Source organism: Lepidochelys kempii, chromosome 1, assembly GCF_965140265.1.
Source record: "Lepidochelys kempii isolate rLepKem1 chromosome 1, rLepKem1.hap2, whole genome shotgun sequence".
In the NCBI taxonomy this organism is placed as follows: Eukaryota; Metazoa; Chordata; order Testudines; family Cheloniidae; genus Lepidochelys; species Lepidochelys kempii.
The window spans coordinates 304810786-304831384 of NC_133256.1; the positions used below are offsets into that span (position 1 = coordinate 304810786).

The following is a 20599-nucleotide window of genomic DNA, read 5'->3' on the forward strand; positions in this document are numbered from 1 at the left end:
CTCATGGGCAGCGGGTGAACCGGCTGTTGTGGGAGGCTAGCCCCCAGTCCCTCCCCTCCTGCCTGAGGCCCAGCTACTCCCCTTCTCCTTTTTCCTGCTTCCCCTCGCAGGAGCCCAGAGCACCCTCACCGTGGCCACCGGCCCACCGCAGCAGGGAAAGGCTCCAGTAGCAGGGAGACAGCGGGACACTACACTTCTAAGAATAGCTGTGTAGGTATGGGAGGCACTCTTTGTGCCAGTAAAGAGCTGTGTAGGGTATAGGGTAGCCTAGTATAGGGTATATAAGCAGTGCCTCACTGTCTCCATTGCTATTTATATCAGTGCTAGCTGGGTGTGCAGTTTCTGTACTATACATGTGTCATAAATATAAAGGGAAGGGTAAACCCCTTTGAAATCCCTCCTGGCCAGGGGAAAGCTCCTCTCACCTGTAAAAGGTTAAGAAGCTAAAGGTAACCTCGCTGGCACCTGACCAAAATGACCAATGAGGAGACAAGATACTTTCAAAAGCTGGGAGGAGGGAGAGAAAAACAAAGGGTCTGTGTCTGTCTGTATGCTGGTTTCTGCCAGGGATAGACCAGGAATGGAGCCTTAGAACCTTTAGTAAGTAATCTAGCTAGGTATGTGTTAGATTATGATTTCTTTAAATGGCTGAGAAAAGAATTGTGCTGAATAGAATAACTATTTCTGTCTGTGTATCTTTTTTGTAACTTAAGGTTTTGCCTAGAGGGGTTCTCTATGTTTTTTAATCTAATTACCCTGTAAGATATCTACCATCCTGATTTTACAGGGGGGATTTCTTTATTTCTATTTACTTCTATTTTTTATTAAAAGTCTTCTTGTAAAACACTGAATGCTTTTTCATTGTTCTCAGATCCAAGGGTTTGGGTCTGTGGTCACCTATGCAAATTGGTGAGCCTTTTTATCCAACATTTCCCAGGAAAGGGGGGGTGCAAGTGTTGGGAGGATTGTTCATTGTTCTTAAGATCCAAGGGTCTGGGTCTGTAGTCACCTAGGCAAATTGGTGAGGCTTTTTACCAAACCTTGTCCAGGAAGTGGGGTGCAAGGTTTTGGGAAGTATTTTGGGGGGAAGGACGCGTCCAAACAGCTCTTCCCCAGTAACCAGTATTAGTTTGGTGGTGGTAGCGGCCAGTCCAAGGATAACGGGTGTAATATTTTGTACCTTGGGGAAGTTTTGACCTAAGCTGGTAAAGATAAGCTTAGGAGGTTTTTCATGCAGGTCCCCACATCTGTACCCTAGAGTTCAGAGTGGGGGAGGAACCTTGACAACATGCCACTGTAAGTGAACTTCTGCCCCTACTGAAGTCAGTGGAACTCAGTGGAGCCCAGGATTTAACTGTAGGTATTTTGAATGCTTGGATTGGGAGATCTATAGTTACTCAGTGACTGACAGTATGCTGGTAACCAGGGTTACCTGCTTTTGACACACACCAGAATTGGTTACTCACCACAGGTTTCATACTTAAAGTAATAATACAGTATATCAAGCCCAACACCAATAATTTACACCCTGCAGCCTTAATATCTCATTCTGCCTGTAATCCAATCTTGGTTACAAAAGTCACTGAGATGTGGTCAATTGCTAATTTGGGCTGGCACAATAATTCTGTGACATATCCAAAGCAATCAGATTTGGGTAGATGAACATAGAAGCAACAGTGAGGATCAAATAGCATCTACCACTGTTAGTTCAGCAGATTAAATATCTCTGCAATGCCATCAACTGGATGTGAAGCTCTTCCAGCTGGTGTAAGCATCAGTTTGTCAGTCTGGTTACAAAATGCGTAAGGTACAGTTTTCTGAGCCAAGTGAGGAGAGCTCCCCACACATTCAAAAAGGGGTAGGTGGGAGGTAACGGTGGATTTAACACCACTGAACCACCCAGTCCTAGAACGATTCAGGTGCTGGGCCCCTCCCCCCATAAACATGAACAGCCTGACCACTGTTCTAATGTACAACGATCCTCAAAAGGACCCCAGGGACAGATATGGCAGCCCGAGAGCCTCCAGGCCTAGGAAAAACCTGCCCATGCTGTGACAGGCAGACCAGGTGCTAGCTCATACCAAGGTCCCCAATGCCTCAGTGGAATGCTGGCAAATACATAGCTGGAATCAGTCTGGCTCACCTGCGTCTTAGTATTGTTAAAATAGGTATGAGAACTGTAGGAATGTGTTTAGATTTTATTGAATACCTGTCAGTTGCTGCATGCATTAATCTCACTCATAACCTCTGTATTCCATATTGTAAGGTAATATTTGAGCAGCTGTATCATGAGCCTTTGTAACTACAGAACTCACTAGGGGGACAAACCCCAAATTGGTTGGGAGTTCTGTACTTATGCTTGATAACTGGTTGGTAAAATCTAAGTCCTCAGGCACTATAGCAGCCTAACCATGGAGCCACAGACAGTCCCCTTGGGTATGACGATCTACTTCGCCACCCCAAGTGAGTGTACCTTTGTGATAGATGGCCCCTTACATCAAGGATCACAGCAATATTCAGTTTATTCACAGTCCCAAAGGACCAGTCATTTACCCCAGGTTAATTGCACCTTAGATCTCACACCAAAGACAATGCCTGTACCCAATCCTATAATAAACTATACACCGATTTATTAATAGGGAAAGTAAACAAGAATTATTTACAAGGTTAAAGCGGGTAAACATATATGCACAAATGAGTTACAATCTTAAAATTTCAAAAAGGTAATAGAGGCTTCTGTAATAAGCAAGCTCTACATGACCTATATGGCTAAACCAGGCTAAGCACTGGGGACCTCTTGCTTATGCCTAGTAACCACCCCCACCAAATCCAAGCAGCGTAGAAATCCAGTTTCTTCTTGTTAGAATGTTTTTATCCCCATCCTCCCTTGTGCTTTGAGCTGCAAACTTAGCTGATGGGAGGAATCCACTTGCAGGAGTCATCTTCATGGGGGGAGTAAAACAACCAATGCCTTTTGTTGTCTTTATCATCCCACAGTAGTCGTGTTGGTCAGGATGTAACACCTGCTGTTGGAGAGCAGCACTTCATGCTAATTAATGCCTCTCTCCTGTCAGTTGATTTACACAGCTACAGAAGCTTACAAACACAACCGCTCAAATATTACCCTTCAGTATGGGATACACAGGTTATAGATGAGATGAATGCATGCAGCAACTCACAAGCATTCAATAAAATCTAAACACAAAAACACATCATATAGTTCCAATACCTATTTTAAGAGTAACTAACGCACCGGTGATTCCAGCTATGAATGTGTCAGCATTCCACTGAGCCACAAGGACCTCGGCATGAGCTGGCACCTGGTCAGTCAGTGTTACACATGACTCCCTGGTTCCCCAGCAACATCCTCTTACATCAGCATCTCTACACCACCAGAATATCCTCCTCCACTGGGAGGCTCCTTCAGTAGCTGGTTTAGGACTGTTTTGTGACCAGCTTAAAGCAGTCCTATTGTACGAGTGAACTGGATTCTTAGTCTTGAGACCCACCACCAGCACCATCCCACGGAAAACTACAGACACCTTTCCTTCTTCGAAGTGTCAGTCACATCACTGGCAATTTACTTCAACTTGTTCTAGGCACTGGACATGATTTTGCTAGGTCTCCTGTAAGAACAGGTTTCACTCATATGAACAGAGTCTGACTATCTGATTGCCCTGAAGAATGTTTTGTATCGGAATACAGTCCACTACCTAAGACAGTGACTGCAGGTGAATGGCTTATAATAAAGATGCTGTCAATCAATTCATGACCTCTACACTACTACCTTTCATACATTTAGACATGGAACATGCTCCAATTTTCCACTGGCATGGTCACAATGTGATATACTTACAACAGCTTTCAGTGTACTGAGCCTAACACGCATGGCAAAACGGTGTACGTTTGTAAAATGAAACTGCCTAACAGCTGCCTATTTGAAGATGATGAAGGTGGCTTATTCAGAGCATTTTTGGAGGGATAGATGCATGCCCAGGAGGGGCAGTGTGCGGTTTTAATAAATGAAGTGTCATTTATATAAACCTCCCTCGGCTTCCCTTTATTTATTGAAATGGCTCCTGAGGTCTCCTATTGTCCAGGCTGTTCTTGCTGAGTCTTTACTCATTCTGGCAGCTGGCAATTTATAAGCAGATGAAGAAAGAGTGTATGTGTCAGGATTTCTAAGCGGTTAAGGGGTGGGATTTTCAAAAAGCACTCAGTGTTGGCCTATCTCTGCTGCCACTGAAGTCAATGGTAAAAAGTTCTTCTGGTTTCAATAGGAGCAGAGACAAATGAATGCTAAGGGTTTTTGAAAATCCCACCTTACATCCTTTTTAAAAAGTTCTCAGTTTTAGCATGAAGCATTAACATTAGCTGAAATGTTAGGCCACTGCATTCCCCACTTACCAACCACTTGGCTGTTAGTGCTTGCCACATGTGATGTTACCTCAGAAAACACTGCCTCCCATGTTCCTTCTAGGAAGGCTGGTACAGTACCAGTGAGTTGTGTTTTATCATGTACCAATTAGTGTACACATGCATTAGTGCCTTCCACTAGGTGGACTGTGAGATCTGCACACGTGAGCTCAACCATAGCGCCCACTATAGCACCCTCTAATGACTTAGGATTTACTTAGGATACAAGCCAGCACAAAGAATAAAAGCCTTCACAACAGTGGCACATGGATAGGCCAGTATATTTAGGTAGAAGGTCCTTAGGTTCAGTCCTTTAGCCGAAAGTTAATACAACAATTGAGCATCTGTAACTCACTGGTCAATGCATAGTATGTCTTCCTCAGTGTGCCCAATCACTGAAGAGGTGAGCTGTAACAGACTCATAACTGGTGAGCGTGGCTCTTTAGCTCAAGCTAGAGAAACTCATAATTTTAGCCCTGGAAGTCTCTAGTTCAATCCCCAGAGTCAGTCAAGATGGCGGTCATCACACATGAGCACAATTACAATTTCTAGATGTACCATGTTTAGGAAGGATAACAGAGAAATGACAGAATTCTTAGAGGTAGTCTTCCAAGCATCAAAATGTCTGAATTCCCTGGGAGATGACAGACAACCTATGTTCAGGGACATAACAAAGCTTTATGACAGTACATTTAGTTGGCACTGACATGCTAGACAACAAACATTTCCCAACTCAAACTTCGATAATCCTCCCCAATACAAAATTTCACGGGGTTTCTCCTGTGGAGGCTGCAACTTAGTGAAGTTAAATTAAGCATGAAAAAAAAATCTCCTCAACTGCTTCTATCATCTTTGTCAAAGTCTGATCCATGTTTGTTGAGTTTATCAGATTTTTTTTGTATTATTAGAATAAGCAAACAGAATCACACAGAGCTGAACTACATATTCCCTCATTACATTAAAGATTTACTACCGTTTCTCAAAAAGTTTACCCTTTGTAACAAGAAATTTCCCAGACTCATAGAGCAGCAAGAAATTCTTCATTTAATGTGTTATCTTGAGATGAACAACAGCATTTGTCAGGCTCTACAGCCTCTGAGCGGAGCTGACAAAGTCAGAGGAAAAGTAAAGATAATACTCTGCAGAGAAAAATGCCCAATCGCCTCTGAGATAACAAGCCTGACAGAATGCATTGCACTTCCTATAAAGACTATAAAACAGCATTTTCACTTACAAAAGTTTAGGTAAAGGCCTGTTCTTTTAGGGAAAAATGTGTCACAGAATTTACAAAGAAAGAAGCAGCCTCCAAAGAGAAAGTTGTATCTGTAACTCTAGGCTATGAAGTCAGTCTCTGTACAGTCAGGGCCGTCCTTAGGCATATGCAGCATACACGGCTGCATAGGGCACCTGAAAATTTGGGGCACCACTAGGACCATAGGCACTGACTTCTCATCTTGCCGGGGGGTGCTCAACACCCCGAGTCTGCTCCAGGCCCCGCTCCCACTCTACCCCTTCCCCCAAGCCCCTGCCCTGCCTCTTCCCATCCCTGCTCCACTCCCACCCCTCCTCTTCCCCACCTCCTCCCCCTCCCTCCCACAGCTGTTTGCGGTGCTCCGGAAGCGCTGGGAGGAGTTGGTAAGCGTGGGGCTGCCGGTGCATGAGAGGCGTGGGGGGAGGGGGCAGAAGGGGGGGAGCTTTGTGCTGGTGGGTGCTCCCTACCCACTACATTTTCCCAGTGGGTGCTCCAGCCCCGGAGCACCCACCCACGGAGTCCACGCCTAGGACTGGGACAGCAGGTCAGAGTGGGTCGGCTCCTGCACACCCAGCACGCGCAGCAGTCTCCTTACTAGGCAGAGGGCAGGGGCCGTATTCACAGGGCCGAATGCGCCAGCGTAAGGGCACCGGTTGCACCAGCATAGGGGCACCAGTATTCACAGAGCCAAATGAGCCGGCGTTGGGGCACCAGTTGCGCCAGCATACGGGCACTAGTTTAATAATACTGCGCAGCGCCCCATAAATCCTAAGGGCGGCCCTGTGTACAGTGCTACAACATGCCCGTAACATGCATGCATCCAGATAAAGATATTATACTTGCTGCCATTACTCACGATCAGGGAGCATGATGGGCATTTAGCGCACCTGCAAAGACCACTAAGTAATATCTGAAAGGCCCAGACCCAATCCTCTGATCAGAAAGGCTACTTATTTTACACATATTGGGTGAAATCTTAGCCCCGATAATGTTAATAGCAAAACTTCCACTGACTTGACGTGCGGTGTGCAGCTGTTCTCCCGCATGTGTATTCGGAGTAAAACTTGGATCATAAAGAAGCAGAGATATCCAGAAGAGGTGACCTGCACTTCCCTGTGCTTGTCACTGCTACCTATTGATAGGTCACAGCAATCTGATTCTCACAACCTGTTAATTACCTCCACTCAACAGATGTCATGGTATGGCAAATCTTTTGTGCATTACTTAACTTGCCTCCCTTTTACAGACTTCTGTTCTTTTTATTTCCACATTAGTAACATATTAACATGGTTAAAGTGGACTGACAGTGCCTTACACCCTTCCAGAATGGTGAGTGCACCCACACTGAAACCTCAGAAAACCAGGAAATACAGAGTTAAAGTACACAGCAGCTCCATCCTGCAACCTTAACTCTGCCCCCTGCAACTAGCAAGAGCTCTGGGAACAGGCTTTAAGTATGTTTCAGCCAGGGCTGTCCTATTAGAAGCAGACATGAGGAATGACTAAGTAACTATCATTTTATGTGATGTATTGTGCAGAACTGTATTCTCCCATTCATCTGCACGTCCCATGCATAAAGGACAGCTGTATTGATTGCCACAGAATTCTCATGGTAGGTTGCCAGGGCTCACCCAGTGACACAGGGAGAGGAACATCAGGGATCCCTTGTTTCTGAGCCGAGTTATGTGGATTGTGTAAGCAGAGGTGCACAATAGTCTATTCTTGCCGCGGGGATTTGCAGCAGTCTGGTACCCTGCATGACAGTGCACTACCGGGCAGAAGTAAGGGCAGGTGACGTTCTAGAGATAGTCCTTAGGATGAAGGTTCAGGGGTTGTAACGTGTGGCAACTCTGGTGTGTTATGTCCAGAAGACATGACGTGATTGAGTACAGGCCAGGTGTAACCAACTGATGTTGACTAACACTGCCCAAAATGCAACTTTTGCCTTACTGAGGATGTGGTCTGACAGCTTCTTCTAGTGTATTCGCGTGCTGTGTCCCCTCCCCACAGTGCTCCATATCATCTGGAAGACAGAGTGCAACAGTGTCTGTAAGGGGAGGGTTGGGGCACCCCTCAAAGGGGACTGGGAGAATTAAGGTTGCAGGGTGGTGCTGGGATGTACATTAACTCTTATTCCCTGGTTTTAAGAAGTTTAAGTATACGTGCAGTTGATACTCTGAAAAGGTACAAGGCGCTGCCAGTCAAACTTAACTGCGCCAGTGACGTTTTTGGGCAGTGAAATTCCCGTGGTGGTGGTGGTTTCTTTGTTTTCTTTCTTTTTTTTTTTTTAAGAAGTGGTGGAAGTGAGAAGGTCACGACTGGGGGCCACAAGAGGCTTCCAGGGAAAACTCACTGCCACTCAGCTACCAGCTGTGCTCACCTCTTGGCCCCTCCATGCCCCCAACCCCTGTTGTGACAAACCAGTTTTCAAGGCAATCTCCTTATGCATGTGGATATTAGAGCACTTTGATTATTAAAATCTGCTCCTTACTGGGGGATAGGGTGACCAGTAGCAAGTGTGAAAAATCAGAACAGGCGGTGGAGCATAATAGGTGCCTGTATAAGACGAAGCCATGAATATTGGAACCTATAAAGTCAGGACATCTGGTCACCGTACTGGGGGAGGTAGCTGTAACTAAAGAACCCCTTAACTGAACCACTGCAGCTTGCAGCACTGTCTCTACTCCTGGCCCTCGTATATCCACACCACAGTTAAGGTTACAGCAGGATTTCCATTTTAACAGGGGTGAAAAAGGTCTACAAAACATTTTCTTTGGGGTAAGAGTATCATTTTAAACTCTTTACTTCAGTTTTGTGCACTGCTTGATTTTTCTACAGAAGTTTGTGGGGGAAACTGTCATGTGAAGGTTGCTATTACTGTTTTTAAAAGGGTCAGGAGACTAAAAATTTTAGTGTCCATTTCCTTTGGACCTCTTTTCCCAAGAAACTAGAGCACTTGGAGAGTTGAAATAGATAGGTATGAATTCTTGGTTGGTATAGACTGGATGAATTGTTATAGGAAGTTGAAATTTCCTGTGTTTACTTTTCATGATAAATGTAAGTGGCTGTTTTGACTGATGACAGTATTCTAGTGTCGTATTAGTCAATGATAATCTTAATGCAGTCCCTAGAACAGGGCTGTCTGTTGTGAATGCATTTTCTGATGCTCAGCAACTTCTTTAAACATGCTGACACTGGTGAGACTCACAGCTACCTGTTTTTGTTTGATCACACTTGGTCCCACTATTCAGGGAATGGGGCTGAGGGGGAGGGATAGCTCAGTGGTTTGAGCATTGGCCTGCTAAACCCAGGGTTGTGAGTTCAATCCCTGAGGGGGCCATTTAGGGATTGGGCCAAAAATTGGGGATTGATCCTGCTTTGAGCAGGGGGTTGGATTAGATGACCTCCTGAGGTCCCTTCCAACCCTGGTATCCTATAAGGAGCATGAAGCACAAGTGATTACATCACCCTAATGCTGCTACTTACTAGAGTCTTTCACCTTCCCTCTATGACATTAATGCTATTTCCTTGATAATACTGCAAGTAAAACCAGTCTGAAATTTGGATTTTAGAGCACTTTGAAATATTGTCTCTTAAACCAGAAGCTTTGCTCTTATTGCAAAACTTCCAGAAGGAGCCCCTGAAGAATGCAGGCAGAAAGCCGCTAATGAACACAAGACACATACAGAAATACTTGCTTATAGCACAGAGGGGGGCAAACTACGGCCCGCGGGCCACATCTGGCCCGCAGGACCCTTCCCTCTAGCCCCTGAGCTCCTGCCAGGGAGTGGGGTCAGGACAGGCTTGCAGAGGAGCCAGCCCAACTCCCTGGCAGCGTGGCTGCAGCTCAGGCTAGGCGGCATGGCTATAGTGTCACCAGACCTGGTGCTCCAGGGCGGTGTGGTCAAGGGGCCTGGGCCCTGCTGCTGGGGACAGGAGTAGAGCAAGCCAGCGCCCCCCCTTCACCTCCAGCATGCTTAGCCCCTGTCCCCAGCAGCCAAGCCCAGATAGGAAGCGAGCCCTGCCTGACTGTCAGGGAGAGCAGCCAAACGAGCAGGGGAAACGCACAGGGAAAGGACTGAGCCCCCTTTTCCCCCACCCCACAGGTAACATGGGGCGGAGAGAGCAGGGAGGGTTGGATAGGGGGCTGGGGGGTGGTCAGGAGGTGGAGAGCAGGGGAGATTGGATAGGGGATGGATGTCTGGGGGGGGGATGCTCAGGGGGCAGAGAGCAGGGGTGTTTGGATAGGATGCAGGAGTCCCAGGGGGCTGGAATGGGGGCAGGGGCTAGGCCACATCTCTAGGCCATACAATTTCTGTACCTGATGTGGCCCTAGGGCCACAAAGTTTGTCCACCCCTGTTATAGCATCACAGAGATTGATTGGGCTACTGCAAGTACCAACTCCAGCACTCACAGGTAACATCAAGCTAACTGCTAATCCCCCTGATGTCAGGGCAACACCACAACATACAAGACAATGATAACACTACAATAAAGATATTGCACCATCTAGTGGTGGAGGTGCTGTCTATACTAATCATTACAATAATCAAAATGCTGCCAAGGGCAGGAGTCAAAACTCATAGCACTTGGGGCTGCCAAGGTTCTCTGGCCATCCCATGCCACCTTGAAAAATCCACATACACAGACATCAGGCTGTAAATACTCTGGCTTGCAACAGAGCCACATTCCTGCTGTGCATTCATATCTGGCTCTTCCAGGCTCATCAGTTTGGTTTGAGCCATGTTGCAGAGCCAACATTTACCCTGCATGACTTTTTAAATGTTCCTTCCCCAAAGGGGCAGTGAGTGCCAGACATTAGTTGAGCTCAATCGTGCGTGGGTGATATCTGTTTTGGGAGGATATGAGCTCTCATTTGAGCCTCTGGGCTGCCCAAACTTTGCAATAATTGTAAAATGTTGACTTCACTTGAATTTTTTTGCACGGGGAGGTTGTATCTCAAGAATGCCTTGCTCAGGTGGTCTTAGATATGGAGCACTATTCCTGCTCCCCATAATGCCTAGCAATTTTGAGAGAACCCAAGTAAGCCTATGGATTTTAGAGCACTTAGAAAAGCTGGCTGTTAAACAGTAAGCCAGCCCCACCATTAACTATAGCAATGCTACTGCTCACAACCAATGCCTGTCTCTTGATCAGTTGTGCAATCTCTAACTCACAGTGAAACTGAGACTACTTCAAGCCCCTCTGTCTGGTAATCGTCACCATGGGTTTTGGAGCCCAACCCTCCTGCAGATTAGAATGCAGTTGAATATGAGAAGGTGTGTAATACTTGAAGACAGCACCCAAAATGCTTAAGAATCACTGATATTGCTTACGAGGGAAAAAGGTAATACATGCAACTGTAAACGCTGCTCCATTCTTGGGACCATTATAGCATTAGTAAATCATGTAGTGTCATCTTATTGATTGAACGCTAGTTGAAGTCCAATTTGGGGAACTATATGACTGTCTCATTGAAAAGCTAACTAGAAACTACTGTTCTCATTGCCACAAACCCCCCAATGTATGTACAATATTGGTACAATTGGTTCTCTTCAGTTTAGAGAAGGCCAGGATTTTGCTCGCAGAGAAGCTGTATTATCTCTCACTCTTGTACTGAGTTGTCCTTCTTACTTTAGGTAATAAAGAGTGATGGAAAGAGTGAGGGAAATATATGTAAATCCAATACTGATTGTCGTTTTTTACCTTCAAGGAATAAAAGTCTGAAATCAAACCATGTATGTGTGGTAACTCAAGCTTACCTACATCCCTGTCTCTGATACAGTAGTCTGGCGAGCTCTCAAAGTATACCAGGTCATTCTTGGTGGGCTTCTTAAATCTCTTGTTAGCCACGGTGAAACCAGTGCCATCTTGATTCATGACCACCTGAATCGCTCCATTGTATTTCCTCCATAGATAATCTCCTGTTTTCCTAAAGTCTGCCATGGCCAGCCAGCAGGTTCTCAGAGTACATGATCCACTCACACCATGACATTTGCACTCCTGTTTCAAAAACCGCTTCACAGCCTGCCAAAAAAGCCAGTGAAATATAAACAGGTAAAACAGGCTACATTTTAATTTATGTTTTTCACTCCCCTCCCATTGATCCTGCAGTCTCAGCTTTGTAATGGCTCCTGTAATCATGGTCTGTGGTGACACCCACTGGCAGCAGTGAGTCATCCTCACAAGGTTAGGACAGTCTGCTTAGTTTACTCAAAAAGAAAAGCATCAAATGCTCAAATAAATTGGTTAGTCTCTAAGGTGCCACAAGTACTCCTTTTCTTTTTGAGAATACAGACTAACACGGCTGTTACTCTGAAACCTTAGTTTACTCAGTTATACCAACAATTTTTAGGATTGGTGTTTTCTCCTCTCCCTCTACTTTCAGTCTCCCTGAAGATCCAGGCAACGCTACTGAGAAATCATTTCCCTCCTTCCCTCCACTGATATCTGGGACAGAAATTAAGTTCTAGTGACAGAACACAAATGTCTGGAAGTCAATGGGAATGCACATGTGTCATAAATATAAAGGGAAGGGTAAACCCCTTTGAAATCCCTCCTGGCCAGGGGAAAGCTCCTCTCACCTGTAAAGGGTTAAGAAGCTAAAGGTAACCTCGCTGGCACCTGACCAAAATGACCAATGAGGAGACAAGATACTTTCAAAAGCTGGGAGGAGGGAGAGAAACAAAGGGTCTGTGTCTATCTGTATGCTGGGTCTTTGCTGGGGATAGACCAGGAATGGAGTCTTAGAACTTTTAGTAAGTAATCTAGCTAGGTATGTGTTAGATTATGATTTCTTTAAATGGCTGAGAAAAGAATTGTGCTGAATAGAATAACTATTTCTGTCTGTGTATCTTTTTTGTAACTTAAGGTTTTGCCTAGAGGGGTTCTCTATGTTTTTTAATCTAATTACCCTGTAAGATATCTACCACCCTGATTTTACAGGGGGGATTTCTTTATTTCTATTTACTTCTATTTTTTATTAAAAGTCTTCTTGTAAAACACTGAATGCTTTTTCATTGTTCTCAGATCCAAGGGTTTGGGTCTGTGGTCACCTATGCAAATTGGTGAGGCTTTTTATCCAACATTTCCCAGGAAAGGGGGGGTGCAAGTGTTGGGAGGATTGTTCATTGTTCTTAAGATCCAAGGGTCTGGGTCTGTAGTCACCTAGGCAAATTGGTGAGGCTTTTTACCAAACCTTGTCCAGGAAGTGGGGTGCAAGGTTTTGGGAAGTATTTTGGGGGGAAGGACGCGTCCAAACAGCTCTTCCCCAGTAACCAGTATTAGTTTGGTGGTGGTAGCGGCCAGTCCAAGGACAACGGGTGGAATATTTTGTACCTTGGGGAAGTTTTGACCTAAGCTGGTAAAGATAAGCTTAGGAGGTTTTTCATGCAGGTCCCCACATCCGTACCCTAGAGTTCAGAGTGGGGGAGGAACCTTGACAACATGCTGAAGGCAGAATCTGCCCCCTCAGAAATGCTATCGGGTTTACTGTGTTGTCATTCAGCTTGAGGTAACACCATACCAGACCTGTCAATCTCACTTTTTATGAGGTTGCCCATTTCTAAGAGATCCTTCACCGTGGTTAAAATTGATCAAAAAATTGTGAAATTCACAATTTCAACTAATCTTTTCATCAAAATTTCAGTGGAAAGCAGGTCAAAATCCAATATAAACATTTTTACAGTAATTTTTCCATTTCTCATCCAGATCTATCCATGGTATCTGAGTGCCTATCCAGATCTACAAAGAGTTTCTTAGATGTGGCTTGTTTAACCTGGTTTCTTAGTAATTTTATTATTAATAAACCAATAATTAACGTGGTTTCTTAGTAATTTTATTTTACACAGACAACATAAAGTGTGTTATGTCATCAGACTAGGGCATCCGATGTGAGCTAGTCATTTTCATCTATGTGGCATCTGAAAGCAAAATATATGTATAACTTCTATTTTTACCATTTTTTTTAGAAAGGTTTATAAGAATTTTATTGCCTTGCACTTGAGGCCTTCATCGTCATCATTCATATAATGATTGGATGGTGTTAAAGCAGTCTCAGCTTCAGGTCAGGCTTTTAACATATTTGTATGGATGTTACTGAACAAATAACGGGTAAATTTATTAATTATGTGATAAGTCATAGTACATAGACCTTTGATCTATGACAATTACATCTCTGGAAGTCTATTCTTAGGATTCATGAAATGCATGCACGTTAGGGTCTGTGTTGCAGAAAAGAAAAAAAGCCCTATTACTGGATATGGAGTAGACTGGAATGGCCTTTTCCAGCCCAGAGCTTTCTAAAGAAGTTACAATACATTACATACCCTGAGTAAGAGACCAGCATCTTGGTTTCCTTCTGTGACTGGTAAACAATTAGATCACTCTGGTTCAAATCAGTCACTGACATTCTCACAGTCCTATCTGGACTGATGAACTTAGTATTAAAATAAGACCCCAATTCAGCAAGGAATTTAAGCACATGTCTAACTTTAAGCATGTGAGTAGAAATTAATGAGACTTCTCAGTACTTAAAGTTAGGCACATGTTTAAGTACCTTGCTGAACTGAGGCCTCAGACATCAAAAGCCGCCCATTAAGATATAGGAGGGTTTTTTCTTAAGTGATGCTCAGACAATGATATACAATATAGCCATTCATTTGGTGCATATGGGATGTTCTGATTTACTCAAATGTAAGGGCTAGTTTTGAAAGGGCCTCTCATCACAATTTGGCCTTCCATTTTGTAGAGGAAAAATAACTGGATACAATTCATTCCATCTAGACCTGTAACTGCCAGATTTGTTGATACACTCAGGTAATGAGACATCTAAAGGACATCATGTTCTAACTAAATTTAAACCACTAAACTGTGGGTACAAAACGGGAACCCCCTTCTAAAAATCAGGTTCTAAAGCATACAGGGATTTGCTTTATAACTTTTGTTTCTTGGCTAGTTTAAAACTTAAAACATTTGCTGAAGTCTCTTCATTGATCTTATGCCCCCAACCTATTCACTTACCAGATGTGGTAGTACCTTTCTAGATCAATGTTAATAGCTTGTTTATTTTTTTTTTTAGCAGTTAGATATCCTGAAAAATTGCATGCACAGCAGATACTCCCAGCCAAGGAGCTTTCACCCTTATAAAATCAGGAGCTGTCTCATATACACAACAGCCACTTGCAGTCAGTCCCTTACACTATAAAGCCAGTTGAGATAGCCCTCTTTGACTGGCCATTCTGACACTTCATTGGATTGGATAATCTCATCTGGCTAAACCATGTGTTGTCGACAACCATTTGAAAGTAGGGGGAGAGAGGCTGTTAGAAAACAAAAAAACAGACAAACAAACAATCTAACATGAAGGACCATTGTAGATTCACCAGAATTAACCAAATCAAGGGTTAAAAGGGGACACATTTTTCTTATGGTGGATGGTTAATGTAAAAGGACTTCATATCCATTTTAGGGATTTTTTTTTTAAAACGATCACACAAAATATGAAAAATATTCTTCCTATTTAATGTGCATGGAAAAAGAACAGAGATTCATGAACAAAGTCATCAAAATTCTTCATTTTTAACGAGTAAATCTTCTCTTCGGTGAAAGATTCTGGTGTGGCTATATGACAATTTTTCAGATGCTGTGCATATAATGATTTTCCTGTCCTCTGAATAATTTAATCAATACACTCCAGTCAGATGGACCATACTCATTTATATGTATTCTATAAATGCCAAGGCAAAAGGTGAGTGTATTTTCTAACTCACTGCACAAGCAGTAGGAAACATGCCTAGCGGTTTATTGCCATTTATTAACAAAAATAAGACTATTTTGGAAGTTCCAAGGATATTATTTTAACACACTGTTCGGATAAAGGTTGGGTCAGAGCCTTTGGGCTAAACAAGTGCAATTTGTTTCTATTTATTTTTTAATATTTGCATTTTTTAGATGAGTGAAGTAGGTATATTTCACCCCCTCTGATCATTTCTGTTTGCATGTTTATTGTCCCCATGTAGATGTAAATTACGCTATTTTATTTCACTGTTGGGATAGAAGGATTTGTTGGGCCAAACCAATCCTTTGCTGTTGTCTTCAAGTGTATTTAAAGGTTTCCCTTCTTTATTCACCCAGGTTAGAATTCACCTATGTGCAAGGTCTAGGCACCAATTAAACTCACTTACACTCTGATCTTGCAAAGACTTATACAAGTGCTTAGCACAGATTGGCACATGGTTGTCTTCGTGCTTGGGTGGGAACCCCTGTCATAGAATTTAAGGCCTGTAGGGACCACCAGACCATCTAGTCTGATCTCCTGACATGAATAATTTCATTGATTTCAATGGGATAACTACTCACTGTACATAAAATTAAGTATGTGTGTAAACCTTCTCAGGATTCTGGCCTTAGGTGAGCATGTAAGTGGTGCCATAGATCTTACACTGGCCCTCTGCACAGAGTGAATTTCATCCCAAATGCATTGCTGACATATGTTAATGAGTCTCAAAGGATAATGCTCCCAGAATGATGTTTCCATTTTTTGTAAATAGATGAAGGAATTTTAGGTCATTTAGAGAAGATAAGTTGCAGTAAGACAGACATGTCAAACCCACCTTTCTTCCAGCTCTGTTGTTGTGAAGGTTCATCAGTGCCCTGGCATCTTTTCCCTTCCTTTCTTTGGCATCCACAAATGCTCTGGCAAATTTGACACCATAGTCAACGTTATCGCTGCAACCACCCCAATCAAAGTGGCCCTTGTTGTCCTTGGCAGACCCTTTCTTCTTAGGATCACAGGAGCATGATTTTAATTCTCCTTGACTACATGCCCTTGTGATAGCAAATACAACTCCAGCAGAGGAGATGGCATTCACAAAGGCAGACTCCCGGCTACCTGAAACAAGAAGTCTGGCCTTAAAATGGTTGAGATATTCAGTTCCAGATAATTTTAATGGTTAAGATCCATTTATGCTGTACTTCACAGTGTACAAAAGAGAAATTGGGTTGAATTCACACCTGGTGTAATTTCATTAGAGAATTACATATAGCTTGAATTTGGCCCCCTCTCTAGTAAAAGCTCATCAACAGAAGTCTTGAATTAGGATACATTACAAGTTTGTTTCTAGTATTTATTAATACACTTTCATAGATCAGTTGTATTGTACATATACACTTTTAGGACAGCTGTTTTAGTGAATTTAGAAAATCTTTGGTTGTACTGCAAGAAAACAAGCTTGCTACCTAGATGCCAAACCTGTTCACTTTATTCATGCAAATAAGGGCATGGCTACACTGGAAACTTCAAAGCGCTGCTGCGGGAGCTCTCCCGCAACAGCGCTTTGAAGTGCAAGTGTGGTCGTGCGGAAGCGCTGGGAGATAGGTCTCCCAGCACTCCTGGTAATCCACCTCCATGAGGGGATTAGCTCTGAGCGCTGGGAGCACGGCGCTTTAAAGCGCTTGGACTTGCTGCGCTCAGGGGGGTGATTTTTCACACCCCTGAGCCAGCAAGTTAGAGCACTATAAAATGTAAATGTAGCCAAGCCCTAAGAACTACTGAAGAAATCAATAGGACTACTTGTGTGATTGAGTAGGATTTGGCCCTATAATTGCACTTCCACATGCCAAGTACTCATACAGTTCTGTCTATTTTCAGATACAATACTTTATTACACTACAGACAATGCCCTCTCATAAGGTAAAAAGGTACATATTTCAGTGCAATACCTACATAAAATTCTTTTAATAATAAGTAGTAACTCATAATACACAGCTGTGCTAGATAGAAAACTCTTTAGGGTCTTAATACACTTTTGCTTTCAGACAGTGCTGTATTTCATTATTAGTATGTGTACTTATTAATAGTTGCCACAATAAGTATATGAACAACTTGAAGAAAAACTGAGCTCTCCAGTCAGAAAACGTGAAACAGCTTGGTGATATCCAGAAGCCGGATACTTTTTAAAGCACACTGTATGTCAATACTAACTGGAAGAGCAAAATATTGTATAGCATTGAAGCTTTTGTTCATTTCAGATTTAAAGTTTGCTCATTTCAGTTACAATTTTGTAACAGGTTTCAGAGTAACAGTCGTGTTAGTCTGTATTCGCAAAAAGAAAAGGAGTACTTGTGGCACCTTAGAGACTAACCAATTTATTAGAGCATAAGCTTTCGTGAGCTACAGCTCACTTCATCAGATGCATATCGTGGAAACTGCAGCAGACTTTATATATACACAGAGAATATGAACCAATACCTCCTTCCACCCCACTGTCCTGCTGGTAATAGCTTATCTAAAGTGATCATCAGGTGGGCCATTTCCAGCACAAATCCAGGTTTTCTCACCCTCCACCCCCCCACACAAATTCACTCTCCTGCTGGTGATAGCCCATCCAAAGTGACAACTCTTTACACAATGTGCATGACAATCAAGTTGGGCTATTTCCTGCACAAATCCAGGTTTTCTCACATCCACATCTGGATTTGTGCAGGAAATAGCCCAACTTGATTGTCATGCACATTGTGTAAAGAGTTGTCACTTTGGATGGGCTATCACCAGCAGGAGAGTGAATTTGTGTGGGGGGGTGGAGGGTGAGAAAACCTGGATTTGTGCTGGAAATAGCCCACCTGATGATCACTTTAGATAAGCTATTACCAGCAGGACAGTGGGGTGGAAGGAGGTATTGGTTCATATTCTCTGTGTATATATAAAGTCTGCTGCAGTTTCCACGATATGCATCTGATGAAGTGAGCTGTAGCTCACGAAAGCTTATGCTCTAATAAATTGGTTAGTCTCTAAGGTGCCACAAGTACTCCTTTTAATTTTGTAACAGTGGGCTGAAAATGACTTCTGCCAGTCCTATTAAAAAAAATCAGGAAACTATATCTACATCATATTAAATTACACTTACCTCAGCTCTTTAAAAAACTACCGTGCAGTCTACTTAATACAAATATTCAAATTTATTTCAAGTAGTAAAGTGTTCTCCAGAGGAAAAAAACAATCATCAAATGACTGTTTTCAAAAGCAACTCAAAACAGCCAATGGACAACAAAGGATTATGAGTTGTACAAGTGACACTGTTTGCAAAAGAGACATTCAGAAAAGTAAGTTTGTGTTGAAAAATGCAGTCTTTAAGTCTATGTTAAAGCTAGTGCAGGAAGGTGAGAAGTGCACTTCATGCACTGGCTAAACCCCTAGGAATAAAGAGGAATCTATCACTTGAGGGCTTGTCTTCACTACAAACTTTTATCATGTTAAAGTATGTTAATTTGACTTCAAAGAGTCAAATTAGCCATCACTATGCTGACCATGACTTTGTAATAGGTGTAGACCAGAAAAATTCTGAATTGTGTCATCCCCTCATGAATAAACCCTAGGGGAACAAGGTTCAACCACGATTCACTGACTTGACTTATTAGTATTTAACATTTTTATTCCAGTAGCATCTAGAAGGCTCAGCCAGATGTGGGCTGCATTGTACCACAGTGCTGAACAGGACTTGGTCTCTGCTGTGACCACAAAGTAATGATAAAGATATTGTTAACTAACTTGGCTCCTCACACTCCTGTACTAACACAATAGCATTTCTGACAAATTTTGATTCACAACTGTTGAAATGTTTCATTTGGGTTTGTTGAACTGACCAGAACTATTTGATTTTGAGTTATCTCAACATTAAATTGCATTTTCCTATTGTCACCCATTGCTTCCTGGGAGGAGTTGTTGTTTAGGAGCCTGATGCCCCCATTCTCCTTTGCTGGCCAGACTCAGAAGAGTTTTTGACTCCCATGATGCACCATGCAGCTTGGTCAGATGGGAATCCATGTTACATTCTGAGAGATGTATGTATTCCTCCAGGGAGCCCAGCCCCTAGGAAAGAATGGGGGCCAGACCTACAACTCCCAAGAGGCAGTAGCAGTTTAATATTTTATTGAACTGATTCAAAACAAAAATGTTTCAGGTCAGTTCAACAGAATGAAATATTCCAATTTGGGTCAAGCCAATGTGAAATACAGTATTTCATTTTGATTTTCCTCACGGAAAAAAATTAAAGTCTTCCACTGGAAAACTTCAATTTTGCAGAAAGTTTATTTTCTGTTGAAAAATTCCAGACCAGGTCTAACATACACAGACATCTCTTGTAACAAATAAAAGGCCCTGTGTGCCACATAGACCTATCTACACAACTTCACCTCACTTTGCAAGCAGTTAGTGACACTGGCTGACACTATACATGTTTTCTGTACCTCAGAAGTGACAACCATAAATCAAGAACATCTGTCTGCTCCCCCATACCACACCACACACATCCCTGGGTACTGCCTTCCTCCCCACCCAGGGCACTCCTCATCCCACCCCTGCGGGAGGGCATCAGATCCCAGGGCTGCCCCAGGCATCAACCTGGCTGAACAGGATGCAGCGTTGGCTGGATCCACCTCTCTCCTGTCCCCACAGCCAGTACCTAAACAGCAGTGATTGGGTGCTGCCAGCCCCAAGCTCCCCCTGTCCTGCTCACTGCTCCCAAGCTGCCCTGTCCCCATGGCTCTCAGACGCACCAGAGCTAGAGCTCCCTCTGAGCAGGAACTGCTGCCCGTGGCTCCTCCCACTACACCCACTGCGGGAGCCAACGGGGGGTGGGGATGACTGACCAAAAAAAATATCAGGACTTTTAATGTCCCAGAAGACTTGCAGATTTCCTGGGACAGCTACCTAATGAGGTGCTGTTGTCGTCATGAATAGGTCGGAATATGAACAAGAGGCTGCTCGGCAGCTCTCCAACACGAGTTTCTACAAGCCATTACCCTCTGATCCCACTGAGAGTTACCAAAAGCAACTACAGCATTTGCTCAAGAAACTTCCTGGAAAAAGCACAAGATCAAATCCGCACAGACACACCCCTGGAACCCCGACCTGGGATATTCTATCTACTACC

At 43.4% G+C, this 20599-nt stretch overlaps 1 protein-coding gene across 1 annotated transcript in view; it reads right to left on the reverse strand.

Annotated features, from left to right (window-relative positions):
• The window catches only part of WNT2 (Wnt family member 2), a 53001-nt gene that overhangs the window by 22130 nt on the left and 10272 nt on the right, over positions 1-20599 (reverse strand). The window contains exons 3-4 of the mRNA XM_073331631.1: positions 16283-16560; positions 11432-11696 (exon numbers count right to left, since the gene is read on the reverse strand). Coding sequence (XP_073187732.1) covers positions 11432-11696; positions 16283-16560 — 543 coding nt within the window. The remainder of the gene's footprint in view (positions 1-11431; positions 11697-16282; positions 16561-20599) is intronic.